Raw genomic sequence first — 14,518 nt, 5'->3', positions numbered from 1 at the left:
GCAACTAGCACTCCGGCAGCTGCATAGCAACATGCTGTAAACCATTCAGAACACCCTAGAAACTGTATTGAAACAGCCTGGGAGCCACTCACACAAGAGAAAGTGTGAACTTAGAGTTCTTAGCTAATGTGCTTTTAAGAGTTTAAGAGCGACTTACATTTTCGTCAACAAACCCGCCTTTGTTTTAGAAAGTGCCATTATGCATTTTCTCTAATTCCAACCTTAAGTGTTGAACTGTGTGTTTAATTATGTCAAGGTAAGAAACAAACTAGCAAAGTTACCATTAAAGTATGTTATTAGTTTGAGAGGTTAATAGATTGCATTGCACACATACACGTACAACACGCACTCTTTCAGTCCATTATCAGCTTCACCTCAGTAACATTGTATTACCTCTCATTTTCCCTGCCTGTGTAATTGCATCGGCTGTCTCAGAGTGTGTGTGTGTGTGTGTGTTTGTGTGTCTCGCTTCCTGCGTCTGAATGCAGTCTGCGTGCTGGTCTGTGCAGGTGTGTTTTTGTGGGTGTTTGTTATGAAGCAGTGTTTTACCCTCTCGGTGTAGAGCACATTTCACTGACTCACAGATTGAGATGACAGTAGAAGAGAGAGAGATTTAAATCTGGCCTCTGGATACTGACTCACTCACTAATCAAACTTGCCCTTCCTTTATACAGTTTCCTAAAAACTGAATATTGCAGATTAAGGAAAGGTTGCACTTAAGATAAAAGTTTGACAGATACAGAAGACTGCATTATAAAGCTTTTTCTAAAACATTCATAGTCCCTTACACATTGTATTATGTACACATTATAATGACACGTTAGAATCAGACCTGTTTAATAATTAAACTTTGACCTTAACACCATCTATTTCCCTGTTTTATCATGTGTGTTTTTTTAGGAATGCTTCTCTTAATAGTTTAAAATTGAAAATGGATTAGTATTACAATGTGTTACAACTTACGATGGAAATGGCAGAGAATCATTGGGGGGTCTAGTTGGCGACACATTTTATATTTTTAAACCATAAATGCAGAAATTTGCATAAAAGTAGGACACACAATAAATCGCGATTAACACTAAATATCACGTAAATCGATGTGAAGTTTGTCCGTGAAGCACAGCTCTGTGATCTCTAGGAAATGCTGATCGATCAAAAAGCAGTGCTGAAAAAATAGCAGACAACCGCCAAATCGCGTGCTGTTTATTTTCGATTTATCATGCAGCCCTAGGCCACATCCTATCATTTTTGGATCATAAAACCACCAAAAGTGAATCAAATCCATTTAGTATACATGCCAAATATGTAGATGGCGCTGTAATTCTGCCACAGAGAGACTGTACACTAAAAATGAAGGTGTAAAAAATGAAGGCGTATGTTAAGAAGACTTGCACGCGCATACACCCTGCTTAACATACGAAATTGAAACGGTGTCGTTTTCGATTTATCTACTCCCGGTTCTGGTATAAATATCGGTTTCATGCTCCCAAAACCCCAGATCTGTCTAGATCAGTGGATGTTAAACTGGGGCCCAAAACATCGATCCAGGGGAGTCAAAGATGTCGTGTCATTTTTATGAAATAAAAAAATGTATCATACGTTTTATGCAATCAGACATCGGAGGACCACTAGCCAAAATAATTAATGTTGTATAACTTGTATAACTGAATATGTTTTTGTTTTATTAAAAATTTTAAAATAACGTTTTAAATGAAAGTTTATGATTATAAGTCTTTATTTAATGGGCTCTACACAAAGGGGGCCTCACACATATAACGTTTGTAAAACACTGGTCTAGACGAAAGGCCAATATGATACGAATTTTTTATGTATTTTACGTTTTACCTTCAAGATAAAATATTTAAATCCTCCATGTTGTGGAACCGTGCGCACCCCCCAAACCCCCCCCCTCCCCCCCGAAATTCACTTCCTTGCATTACACCATTTCCAGAACTGGTTATAACTATTTAGTTAACTGATAAACATTCAACCAATTAGAACGTATATTTAAAGGCCTCATGCATACATTTGTAATGCATTATTTTTATACTGCTATTTATGATATGCCTTTTTAATACTTTGTATTGGTTAATGAAAGGGCATGAAGGGTGTAAAGTTTTCCACTTGACAATAGTATGGTATCCTTTACCTTTATATGGTAATGTGATTCAATATTACAAGCTAAATAGTTCTAATATTCGGAACTAGCTTGATAAAGAACGTTGAAAACATTTCCCTTCCAGAGTGAACTGCATTCTGTTGAAATTCTAACAAAAGATTTAAACTTTTCATCGCATTCAAAAGTGTAAAGGCCAATTCAGTGCCACGTGATTGTAGCTGTGTATGGGCAAGGGCCTTGCGATACGACACATATCGTGATAGATGTGTCACAATACAATATATTGTGACATGATACATATTGCAAGATATTGCAATAGTTTTTAAAAGACAAAATCTGCAGTGGCTTGCGAATCGGACAAGGGACGACTCGTTTCTTGATTCAAAGTCGACTTCCTTTTTTCCAAGCCAATAACTTTGTGATTCATTCACCTTTGGATTAACAACTTTGCAGACTGCTTACTTTCAAACACGGCAACATTACACACTGCATGAAATGTCATTTTCGTCATCTCATGTTATGTACTCTTTGAAGTCAATTTATGCAAACTTTAGACTGCATTTTAGGAGACAGAACATTGTATTACTCGCAGATATTGTTTGAAAGCAGAGCACAAGAATAGTTTTACTTTCGCAACTTTATAGTCTTGTGCCTCATCCCTAAAACTATGTCTGGCCATTTAAAAAAAACATGTTCTTTTCCTTTACACTGTCGTGTTATAATATGGCAGAAAGTAGATAAATTCCTGAAAGAAATGACACAGATTGAAGTATCTTATATTTTACTCATCCGCAGACGTTTCGCACTGTAAATGGCTTTAATGTCTTCTCATGCTTGCGGAAGGCCTGGATTAAACCCTCGACTTTAACCATAATTCTGTGTCGACACCGGACGCGACAGGCGCTAACCGCACCGCAGTGGACAAAATGTAAAATTATAATGGTTCTTAATGCGTTCCTAATGTTTTTTTGTCGCATCCTGCCAGCCGGGTTCAGTGTAGACACGGTGTAAGATTAACCACAATGAAATATCACTCCGGCTCAGCTACTGTTTCCTCCACTGATGTTGACCACAGAAAGTTCTTGTGGTATCCTCTGTTTCTAGATACGAACAAACATGACATGCCTTGTTTGTGTCCTCGGAAGATTTAGATGCAAGTGTTGAATAAAAAACATTTTAATATCATAAAATACATTTGTATTAGCTTTATTTATAGAAAAAGGGAATGCATACTAGTAAATTCTGTCACCTTTTACTCACCCTCAGATTGTTTCAAACCTTTTAATATTTCTAAGTTTTGCTGAAAACACAGGAAGAGCTTTGAAAACATGTCAGATCTCATCCCACCAAAAAACTATGGGAGACGATAGGGGATGACATTTTTCCATCTTCCAGATATCTTCCTTTGTGTTTAGCAGAACTTATACATTTGTACAAGTATGGAACAATCTGATGGTGAGTGAATGATGACAGAATTTTCATTTTTTGGATGAAGTATCCCTTTAACACTAAAAAAGTATGCAACAAAAGTTCGCACACTTGTACCACTCTTAATAAGTTTGTTAAAAGTGCGTTACTATCGGCAGCAAAGTACATTCTTTCATGCATAAAACTTGTGCAGGATACTAGTTATCTGATAAACTGTAAATTGTACAGCGACACGGCAAAGGTCTACCCTCGTCCAAGACCGCAGTTAGTCAAACCGTGAGGTGTGCGTGTTTGTTCGTGCTGAAAGTGTTTTCACGAGGGCTCTGCGGTGTCGATGTTGTTGTGCACTGTTTTGAGTCATACACCTATAATCGTACACCACACCGACCGGTAATACAAGTCCTGACGTTGAATTCACAAACATACGTGGATACTACTTCTCAAACCTGGAGAAAAGCGTCTCTCTCACAGAGTATTGCATAAGAAGGCACTGGGTGCCAACTATTTGACATAAAACAGACACTAGGGATGCCCAATCTCAGACTGCTCCTCTGGTTGCCATGACCACAAGCGCTCCAGTGAGAGGTCTTTTTAGGTCATTATGTTCTATAACCCATCAACCTCTTCGTGTCAGAAATTTGGGAGGATCCGAAAAATCAATAAAGGCTTTGAAACTTCTGTAAGCAGCCTGGTTTGTGTATTTTAAGACGCGAGTGTTGCTTCAAAGGTGTCTAATGCTTGTCTCCTCTAATTTAAAGTGTTGCACGTTTGATTTTTTAGTCTTGATAAGCATTACTTTTACATTTTTTGTGGATTTCCAAGTAATTTTTTATTAAGTTGCTCATTTTATTTGATAGCTTGCCAGACCAAGCTTGTGCTACATAGATGAGTGGCACCTCAAATTTAGTGACTTATTGAGTATATAATACAATGTTATGTGGTATAATTTTACAGTATGTAATATGGGTTTAACGGTATGTGTATTCTTCCCGAACCGTCACAAGCAGTCATGGGTAAAATTCCAAATGAAGTCATCATTCCTATGACCTACTCCCTTCGAAGGGCAGAGCACTTGGAGTTTAGACTTTGGACGCAATTTCCTCATAATCTTCAACTTTTTAAAATGTAAAATATATGTTTATTTGCAAACAGTTAGGTTTTATGCTTAAGTAATGGCATTGAAACAGCGACATCTGCTGACGGACACCATGCTGCGTTGTCACGGGAACATGCCAGCTGAAGATAATGAGAAAATTACGTTGCAGTCGTTCCAATCGCCGATTGCACTCCAAACGTCTACATAATGGCACGCACATGCCCTGTTCACTCCGAAGTCTAAACTCCAAGTGCTCTGCCCTTCGAAGGGTGTAGGGCATAGGAATGATGACTTCATTTGGAATTTTACCCATGACGGTTTGTTACGCATACACGTACCATTAAACATATTTTTTTGTTTTGCTATTTTGATTTTATTTCCACCACTGATAAAGTTGCTTTATTGGGAAAAGTTATGTAAATCGAAATTACGAGCTACTTAAGATGATTCTGCATCGATAAAGACATCTAGAGATCTGAATATAATGCAGTTGCACTTGTAAGCAACCACCTGAACACTCTAGCAAAGTGTAAAGAAACACTCCGAACACTTTTAGCAACCTTATTAATGCCTTCACAACCCAACACTCATATTTTCGCCATGAGAATGTAAAAACCTAGTTTGTTTATATAAGTTCTTGGTGTTTTGTCCAGACAGAACTTTGTTTTGACTTGTTCATTTTCAGTGCATCATCATGCCATCTGCACATTTTGGCATCGTAACGGCGGTACAGATTTTTCTATCCTACTGCATCCTCGTGGGACCTGCGCCTGGTGTTTGCGTGTCTGCTCTGCTTTTTATTCCATATTTCTGGATGGTGTGATTATGGTCCTTCATTAGCGCAGGTCTCATCTTTCAGAAATCATCATTAACTGATTTCTGAGAGGGTTTTTTTGCCCAGGTTACGTGTTTTGCACACACACAGTGGCTAATGAGAGACAAGCATGTGTTTCTGAGTCTGTTGTATGCTTTATTCGCTTTATATTTTGTTTTAAGATTCATTGACCTGTTGCACACTGTTTAATCAAACTGTTTGTTTCGGTAGTATTTGTACATTAGTAGACATTAATCTTAATCTATAGTAATATTAATCTAATTTTACTTAAAGTTAACACCCATTATTTGTTGCCCTATTCAAAGAGACTTTTTTAACAATGTTTCATTTTTGAGGTGACAACCATTTTGTTTCTACTCAAAAAGGAAATTTACCAAATAAAATAAAATACCCACATAAGGAAAGCCGATTGTTATATGTTTTCAATTTAAAGTTTATTGGATATGAAAACGGTTTTCACTGGTAATTCAAATGTATGGTCATTATAATGATAATTCTGGCAGAATGTGAAGACATTAGAGGATCTCAGAATCTATTCGTTTCTTCATAGAAGCACTTTTTAAACATCGGGTATCGGGTTAAAATGAATGTTAATGCTGTTTTAATCTTGTTTTTCTTGCACTCTGCTTTCTGTAGGTGGATGAGGATGTAGCATTGGATCAAGCTGTGAAGTTCTGCCAGATTCAAATGGCAACATCGGCACAAAGACAGGTAGGACACACTTTCGCATGCTCCAGGAAATAACATTCGCTGGCTGCTGTTTCCCTCTGGAATGCAAATTCAATACTCCTCTGTTCACATTTGGCTCTTTTCCCCGCCACACACACACACACACACACACACAGAGACACCTTTTTTCTGAGATGCATTAATTATGCACATTTTGCTTGTATCCTTTCGTTCTACTCGCTTTCAAACAATGAAAACTTTTGTTGAGCGGGACAAAGAAAGTGCAAGGAGAGCGGCTTTTTGTTTAAAATTAAATTCTCTCTGCTTACTGCATGCAACACTGTATACTCTGTATAGAGCTATTGTATTATACAGTATGCAACAATTTTTCATTTTGAGCAATGCAGCATTTTAAACAAAATAGTTGGCCTTACTGTGTTTTATGCTTCGTAGTTGCTCTAAATGCTACGGCTTTGTTTGGAATAGCTATATGAATTATATTCTAGTTTTTACAGTCATTACACTGTGTTGTTCCTTAAATTGGTGCAATGATTAATAACATTTAGGTAAAAACATTTTTACAAACTTTGTTATAAATAAAGCTAAAAAAGAATACAAGGACAGCAATAACTATAAAACAGATTTTGTAAAATGCAAACAAATAAATAAATATCCAATCATGTACCAACACGCATCCATAAACTTAGTAAGATTTCCCTCATTTTGTATGTTTGTTGTGTTCGCCTCACACACACGTCTTTTTAGTATAGTTTACCAATGTGGATGATTATCTTCTTAAAATCCATGTGCCCTCAAAATCTGCAAAAATGCACTTCTGTCCTGTAGTGACTATCCATCTTAAATGACATAAATTTGACGGCTTGGGCGGGGGATCTGTTAACTCCTCCCCTTCAACTGTCAGTCTGCTCCAAGTTCCATTTCAAAATGCAACGTCTGTTTTTATACATACAATCAAATCGTAGTGAAAAATATAAGTCACGCCCTCGAAATTCTGTTTCACTCGGAAATGCGTCAGAGTTTGGAAGTAATCACGATCGCAACTTCTGGTTCACGGGGACTTTAAATAGATCCACGAATTATATTTTTATCCTATTTTGTAACCAATATATCCACCACAAATTTCGGCGATGTAGTTTAAACGTTTAAGAAGTCAATAAAATCTTTGATTTGGATATAGCTTACTGTGTAATTGTCACAATGGAAATATAAGGTCAAGTCGGGCACAATGCATTGTGGGACACAGTGCTCTGGCTGTACACTACACATGTTGGCACATCAGTGGGTCATCCAGGTATGCAGAAAAACCTAAACATATGCTGCAGAACTAGTAGTATCCTATCATTTGGAATAAAATCAGCCATATTTAGACTGTTTTTGTTTCAGAATGCAGCTGTGTATTAGACTGAGATCTCTTGTCTCTCATTCCTCCCTCCTGTATGAAAGCATTCTCTCTTTTGATTAGCCATTCATTAGGGTGCTGTAACCAGTCTCAGGAAAATGTGTAAGAACCCCTGCTGTGTGTCTCATTCCTCTCTCTCTCTCTCTCTCTCTCTCTCTCTCTCTCACTCTCTTCTTTTTCTTCCATCTCTCACCCACTCAAGCAGCTCTACCTCCCTCTTCCCCTTGCTTTCAATTCACATCGCTATCACTCATGATGATATCTGTTCTCTTTACTCTAATGCACCATTATTACAATATTTTGTGTCTGGTAAGTAACAGGTAGACCATGCCGGTCTACTGTTTGCAATTCAACGTCACAGCTGAATATGTGCCATAAATCATCAAACCGTGTATTGGAATCTGCCTTTATGAGTGTACAATATTTATCATTGCCTTTCAATCTGATTAATCTTATTTGTATTTTCGTTTTTGGGTGTACTGTCCCTTTAAAGAGATAGTTCACCTAAAAATGACAAATATGTCATTATTTATTTACCCTCACGTCATTTAAAACCCGTATATGACTCTTTCTTCTGTGGAACAAAAAGATATTTTGAGAAACAATAGAAGTCAACTGGGGCCATTGTTAGTTGGTTGTCAACATTCCTCAAAAAATCTTCTTTTGTGTTCTGCAGAATGATATCATACAGATTTGGAATGACGTGAGGGTGAATAAATGATGAAATAATTTTAAGGAGCGATTTGTTTCATTCAATATCATAATGCTAGGTAAAGCAATAGTTTACCCACAAATGACATTTCACATTTAGTCATTTAGCAGACACTTTTATTCAAAGCAACTCACAGAGAGTTCGAGGAGCGATAAGCGATGTCATACAGGAGCAATAATACAATAGGTGCTAATACAAAGTTACTAGTTTCAACAATGAAATGAACTTACGTTGTTTATCATAAGAGTTTTGAATGACATGGTTGTACATGATGACTGATTCTTTGCTCATTACCACCAGTGTTCTTTTGGTCAACATCATTCTATTGCTCATCGTATCAGTAATGAATCATTCAAATCGAGCACATCCTGTGGTTAATCCGTTTATGTTTTATTATACATCAGAAGTCGTGTGTGGCTCTAAAGTAAGCTGTGAAACTGGAAAGGAGCCTGACAGTGGGATGTGTGGGTTCAAGCATTGGTTTTAGTCAGAGCAGGTGGGTGTTTGCTTGTCAGAAATTATTCTGCGTATGTTGCGTTTTATGCTGTAGAGCGTACAAAGCCTGCGTAAACATTACAGTCATCACCTGTTAGAACAAAACAGATCAGTGAGCCTGTTTTTTGTGTCCAATTACAATCCACTTTTATTTTGATCCTTGAGATTCGTAAAAGAAAGTCTGCAGGTGCTGTCACTTTGAGAGAGAAAAACAGATATACGCAACAAAATCAATCCCCGCAGCTCCTGAAGATTTATAGTAGTCTTATGAAGGAAACCAATCGGTCTAGTCTTGTTTTTACCTGTACTTCATAGCTTCAAGCCATGGGCATGTTTGTACAAATCTAACATCTAGTTCTAGGTGTATACGTGTCAATAACAGACAATAGGTGGTGTCAAATATGTGTAAAAGAAAGTTTGTCTTTAGGATCAGGACTGAAGTTTTTAGGACCAGTCTATTTTATTCTCTTAAAATTAAATATAGGCCTAAACATAACTGTAAACTAAGAAATAAAAAATAACTCCATTAACACCCTTAAACGAATGATGACCAAAAGAGAAAAAATTTTTTAACATTAAACTTGTGGTTAATTTTGAAGTACTACTACTACTAATTACTAAATATAAAATTAAAAAATACAATTTATTGACCTAACACGAGGCTCTGGAACCATCTAGTTGTTATTAAAACTAAATGCTAAACACCCAAACGCTGTGTTTTACCTACCACATGAGTGATTTACTAATAAAAATAAAGCATGATCAATACATTTTTCTCCAAAAGGTAAGCATAAAAAGACACATCAATAATTCTCTAAATGAGATGGCACAAACTTAAATTAGCCTATTAGCCTATCAAGGGCGAACAAAATATAGTGGACAATTACTGAATTTGTAAATCTGTTCTGGTGAACTGTTTTGTACGTTATTCTTTGCATAATTTGGCAAGACTAAAGGCCATTGCACATTGAGTCAAATTTCCGCACGTAAAACATAAATACGACCACATGTTGTGTCAATCATGTTTACACTCTGCCTCCGATATTTTCGTCATTCAGAAAAAAATTCCGACTGGGTTCGATTTTCTGCGTTTTTCGCTTCCATAGCAAGCATTTTGAGAGGCATTTTGACAAACTCTGCCACAATTTCAGACTGTATGTGCAAAGACCTTAAATTAGACTTAAAAATAGTACAAAAACACATGCCTCCTTATTCTTTTGCTTCGTGTTGTTTCATTTTTCGTGTTGCTTCATTTTTCCCCCGCCCAGACTTTAAGAAATTAAGTATTGATAAGGATATTTCCCAATGCTTCCCCTAAAGATGAATCTGCAAGTTATAAGAATAGTGTCCTGTTTACAATAGTGTTTTTGATTAGGTACTCAAGCCTGGTAGTGCAGGGGCCCTACGCAACCTGCCTAATCTGCAAATAGGAAGGATCGGCTCTGCACTAGACTGGCACAACCTCATCCAGCCGTCTTTTAAACCTCTGTAACTCCTCAATTGCTGTAATTGCTGAAGGTCCATTAACATGTTTGGAGTTCATTACCTTCCTGTCAGTGAGTTTTCCGTCTCTTTGTGCCGTCTGCCTCTCACCAGCTATAAAGACCCCCCCCTCTCTCTCTCTGTCCCTCTCTCTCTGCAGGTTCTGCTAAATTAGACTTGTCATTTAATGCTGTGGGGTTCGAGGAGAGCTAGTGTTGTTTTGAGGGCTTCTGAATGTTTTTGTTTGGTGTTTGTTTGCGTTTGAGTCATCGTGTGGCTTTTAGAGCGCAGGTGGAGAAACGAGAGAGCAAATACGTCTCTATCCTTCACTCTCATGCTAAGTGTGTGTGTGTTTGTTTGTGCGTACAGGTTTGCCACGTAAGGCTTATGTTTTTGAAAATGTCCACATAAATAGTCAAATGTGTAAACAACTGACTACTGATGAAATTTTAGGCGGTTGAAAATTGCCCAAGTAATGTTTTGATTTAAATGTTTGTTTTTGTGCACCAGTTTGTGTGAAAGTAAGAATTGAGGTAAAATAACTTCCTGTCTAATGAAAGAAACCAGCTTGTCTGTGTTTGTTTTAGGTCTTTTGCTAGTCAGCGATGTATCCTTAAAGTGATAGTTCACTCAAAAATAAAAATGATTTGATAATTTACTCAGCATTTCTTCTTTCTGCCACAGAACACTATAGAAGATCTTTTGAAGAATGTTGTTAACTGGGCCTCATTCACTTGCATTGGTTTTGTGTCCATACATTAGATGTGAATGGGGGCCAGCGCTGTTTGGTTTTCAAACTTTCTTCAAAATATCGTCTTTTGTGTTATGCGGAAGAAAGAAAGTCAAACAGGTTTGAAATGACAAGAGGGTGAGTAAACAATTTTTTTTAGCTCAACCATCACTTTAAGAAATTAATTTACCGGGATTTAGCGTTTAACATTATAATAGCCATCCAATGGGGCTGAACAAAAAAATTGCAAAAAAAAAATGCAAACCATAAAAAAATGTAATATGGACCATTACAAGATGGAAAAATATCTATGATCAGTTTTATTATAGTGCGCAATAAACACATGAACTGCTATGGTATTTACGTAATTGAAAACTAAGAAATGCCTTCTGTCAATATTTTAATTTCTTTGGGTTTTGCTTTGGATTTTAAACATCTTTGATTATTTTGATTACTTTGTTCACATTTAGTACCAAATGCCTCTGTCTGGGCCTCCACCTGTTTAATTTCCATCGCAAAATTCACTTGTGTATGCAAATTGCTGGTAACTGTGGCATCTCCATGTGCTTAAATCAAAATCGATACAAAGCTTCATTAGAATATTACTTTGTGTCCGAAACCCTTTTTTGCAAACAGTATGTTAAGATACGTGGTACACGCATGAGCTCGCTTGCATAAGCGCCATACATATATGGAACAATCCACTGAAAAGCGCCATATAAATACAATTTAATTGAATAAGCGCATGTGGCTGAACACGTTGTGTTGGGTAATTTAGCTTCTGATATGTTACAACAGTCTTTTTAACTTGCCAGAGTGTTTCCATAGTAACAGATTTGTGCCCAACGCAGCATCACTCTACACATATAAGTGAATCTCCGCATTAAATTACATAGAGACTCTAGCGTTATCCTTTATTAATATATTTGAGACTGGCCTTTAGTGAACTTTACCGTGACCATTTGGCCCTCTAGTGGTCAAAAGGTGAAGGTTAAAATGATTTTTGTTTGCCTGTCTGGAAAATATTGTGGATATGACAAATTCAGCTCAAGTTTAAGTGTTTCTGTAGCTTTGAGTCAGCAACACAAAAGACATGGCTTCAACTCCCAGTAAAAACATGTCCATTTAATGCACCATCGGTCACTTTGAATAAAAGCCATATGTAAATATAACTGAGAAACTGAAGTCAGGGAACCAGGCTCCAGTGGGTCTCATTGCCAATATACCATTGAGACTTTATTATTCAATTTATTTTATATATATATATATAAGCTTTTTTCATAGTGGATTGAGCAGTTTTGCATTGCTGCTGTACAGCTGCAGAACACATTGTTGTAAGAACAGTAGAGACACAAGAAATAAATGAATATACAAATGAGGGGGAAAAAAAGAAAAAAATATTATTGACAGTGTATTATACAAGGGTTTGTAGGCTGAACCCTTTTAACCTAAATTATTTATTTGAAATATCCCCTGAGATTTTAAGGAGATAAGAAAATAATTTATATTTATAAGATAATATTGTAATTCTATTAAAGTATCATTCATAAGTAAAAGTATAGTATAAAATTATATTATATATATATAATATTATTTATCTTAGATTTATTTTGATCAATTATTTATAATATTTATCTGTAGTATTTCACATAACTTTTTTGCATTTAACTTCTCTTGTGACCCCCGGTTAGGGAAACCCTGTATTATATAGAATAGATGATATTTTTGCAAATCTTCCCCGCTATATCTGTATAGATCATTGTCTGTAGGATTTTAATATGACTCTTGTATTCATACTGTATTTATGCGTCCAATTTTATGTAAGATGTATATCAGCTAGATCAACTATTTGTTTATAAATAATATGACAGAAATTAAAATTGTGTCATCATTTACTCACCCTTTTAGACTTAGGGATCGGAATAAACCCACCAGAATGTCATAGGGACAATGAAGTGGGCTCCCTTCGCTTGGTCCGCTGTGCTGCCACCTAGCAACCACACATTCACCCATAGCAACCTGATAGAAGTTTATTTTCTGCACTTCTGAGAGTAAACCTTTCCAAAGAGAGCGAGCGCGTGGTTGTTTGATCAGCCATTGGCTGCAGTTTGGCTTTGTTGCTATGGCAACCGCTGGTTCTGTTGTCATGAAGTTTGTATGTGTCCCTGAGTGCTTCTCTCAAGACACTCACACAGGACCCCGAGCACCTTTTAGTTTACTTGTCGGTTTTTGTACCAAACGTGTACTGAGACGGTCTTGTTTTAGGGTTTTCGACGGATTTCAACTTGTGTAAGTGGTCATTTGTCATTGCGAGCTATTAATAATGTGAAGTAAGTTATTGACAGGATTCAGTATAACTGTATGTTTTTAAGTATGAAAAGAAAAGATATCCACTCGTGTTTTGATTTCTTTCAGAGCTCCATTGATGCGCCCACCACACCCAAGATTAGTAAAGACCAGCGAGACATCTTCTTCCCAGCGTCCTTCTCCACGCCGTGCCTCCTCACCAACACACATCCCATATCAACTCAGGACGGGGAGGCCAAGCTGAACAAGACCCCTCGACCGCTTCTCACACAGACACACAGCACTCCAACACAGATCTACTGCCCGCCCACCAGCCAACCTGACCAATCGCAGCAACGGAAGACGCCTAGCCAGCCAATAGCAAGCATGGCCTACTTGCCCCACACAGGTATTGCATTTACATTTGAGTCTCTTTTCAATTTTTTGTCAATTTAAATATATACATATATTTTATTAATTCATTCTGTTTATTTGAAAGAATAATCAAATAGCAGTGATTCATAAATTAATTTATTGCTGTCTGTAAACTAAGGATTTTATATTGTACTGTTAACATTCCCACACGGGCCCAGCAGAGGGCGTCTTTGTTCGCAAAATCATTCATGTTATAAATATAAACATTGAGGTTACAGCGGCATGTTTATAAGTGAATAGATCCAGCTGTTTCTCTTCCTGTCTCACTTCCTGCATGTTTCTTAGAATAGATACACAGATATCGATGGCTGTTTTATCAGTGTTTGGCGTGTTCTCATTTTGGCCGATGTGCTTGATGCTCAGTTGCTAAGGAAACAAAGATGAGGCGCCCGAGTAGATGATTGTGTTAAGCATAAGAGGTGCATGTGGCAGAAAGACCCTGTGTGTGCGTATATGTCCCTATAAGGCCAATTGAAAGGGCGTAATCAGATTTATGCGTTCATCTCTCTCAGTGAAATTCAATAACAGGTTTTCTAGTATTAAAGCTTGTAGAAAATGTATTTGACTCACACAGACAATTGTGTTCAATGAAATTAGTTGTAAACATGAAACGCTGCTTCTTAACACATTTTAACGTCACATTCAATCACTTATATACTGTACATCTTATGAAAAAATGAATACACTTAATAGCACAATAAATAAAATTATCTAATTCCAAACTTACTTGCAATTATATTCAGTTAATTTCATCATTTTTATCGAGTAAAATTGCAATACTATGATGTTTTTTTAATGCATCATAAATATT

The 14,518-nt window shown here is 36.8% G+C and overlaps 1 protein-coding gene across 3 annotated transcripts in view; it reads left to right on the top strand.

Annotated features, from left to right (window-relative positions):
• The window catches only part of cabin1 (calcineurin binding protein 1), a 71,261-nt gene that overhangs the window by 53,353 nt on the left and 3,390 nt on the right, over nt 1–14,518 (top strand). For all 3 annotated transcript variants that reach the window (XM_056772448.1, XM_056772447.1, XM_056772446.1), the window contains 2 exons: nt 6,115–6,189; nt 13,402–13,681. In XM_056772448.1, coding sequence (XP_056628426.1) covers nt 6,115–6,189; nt 13,402–13,681 — 355 coding nt within the window. The remainder of the gene's footprint in view (nt 1–6,114; nt 6,190–13,401; nt 13,682–14,518) is intronic.

This window comes from Triplophysa dalaica, chromosome 18 (assembly GCF_015846415.1).
Source record: "Triplophysa dalaica isolate WHDGS20190420 chromosome 18, ASM1584641v1, whole genome shotgun sequence".
NCBI classification, from domain to species: domain Eukaryota; kingdom Metazoa; phylum Chordata; class Actinopteri; order Cypriniformes; family Nemacheilidae; genus Triplophysa; species Triplophysa dalaica.
Note: the sequence above shows the minus strand (reverse complement) of the source record. Positions and strands in the feature narration are given on the sequence as shown.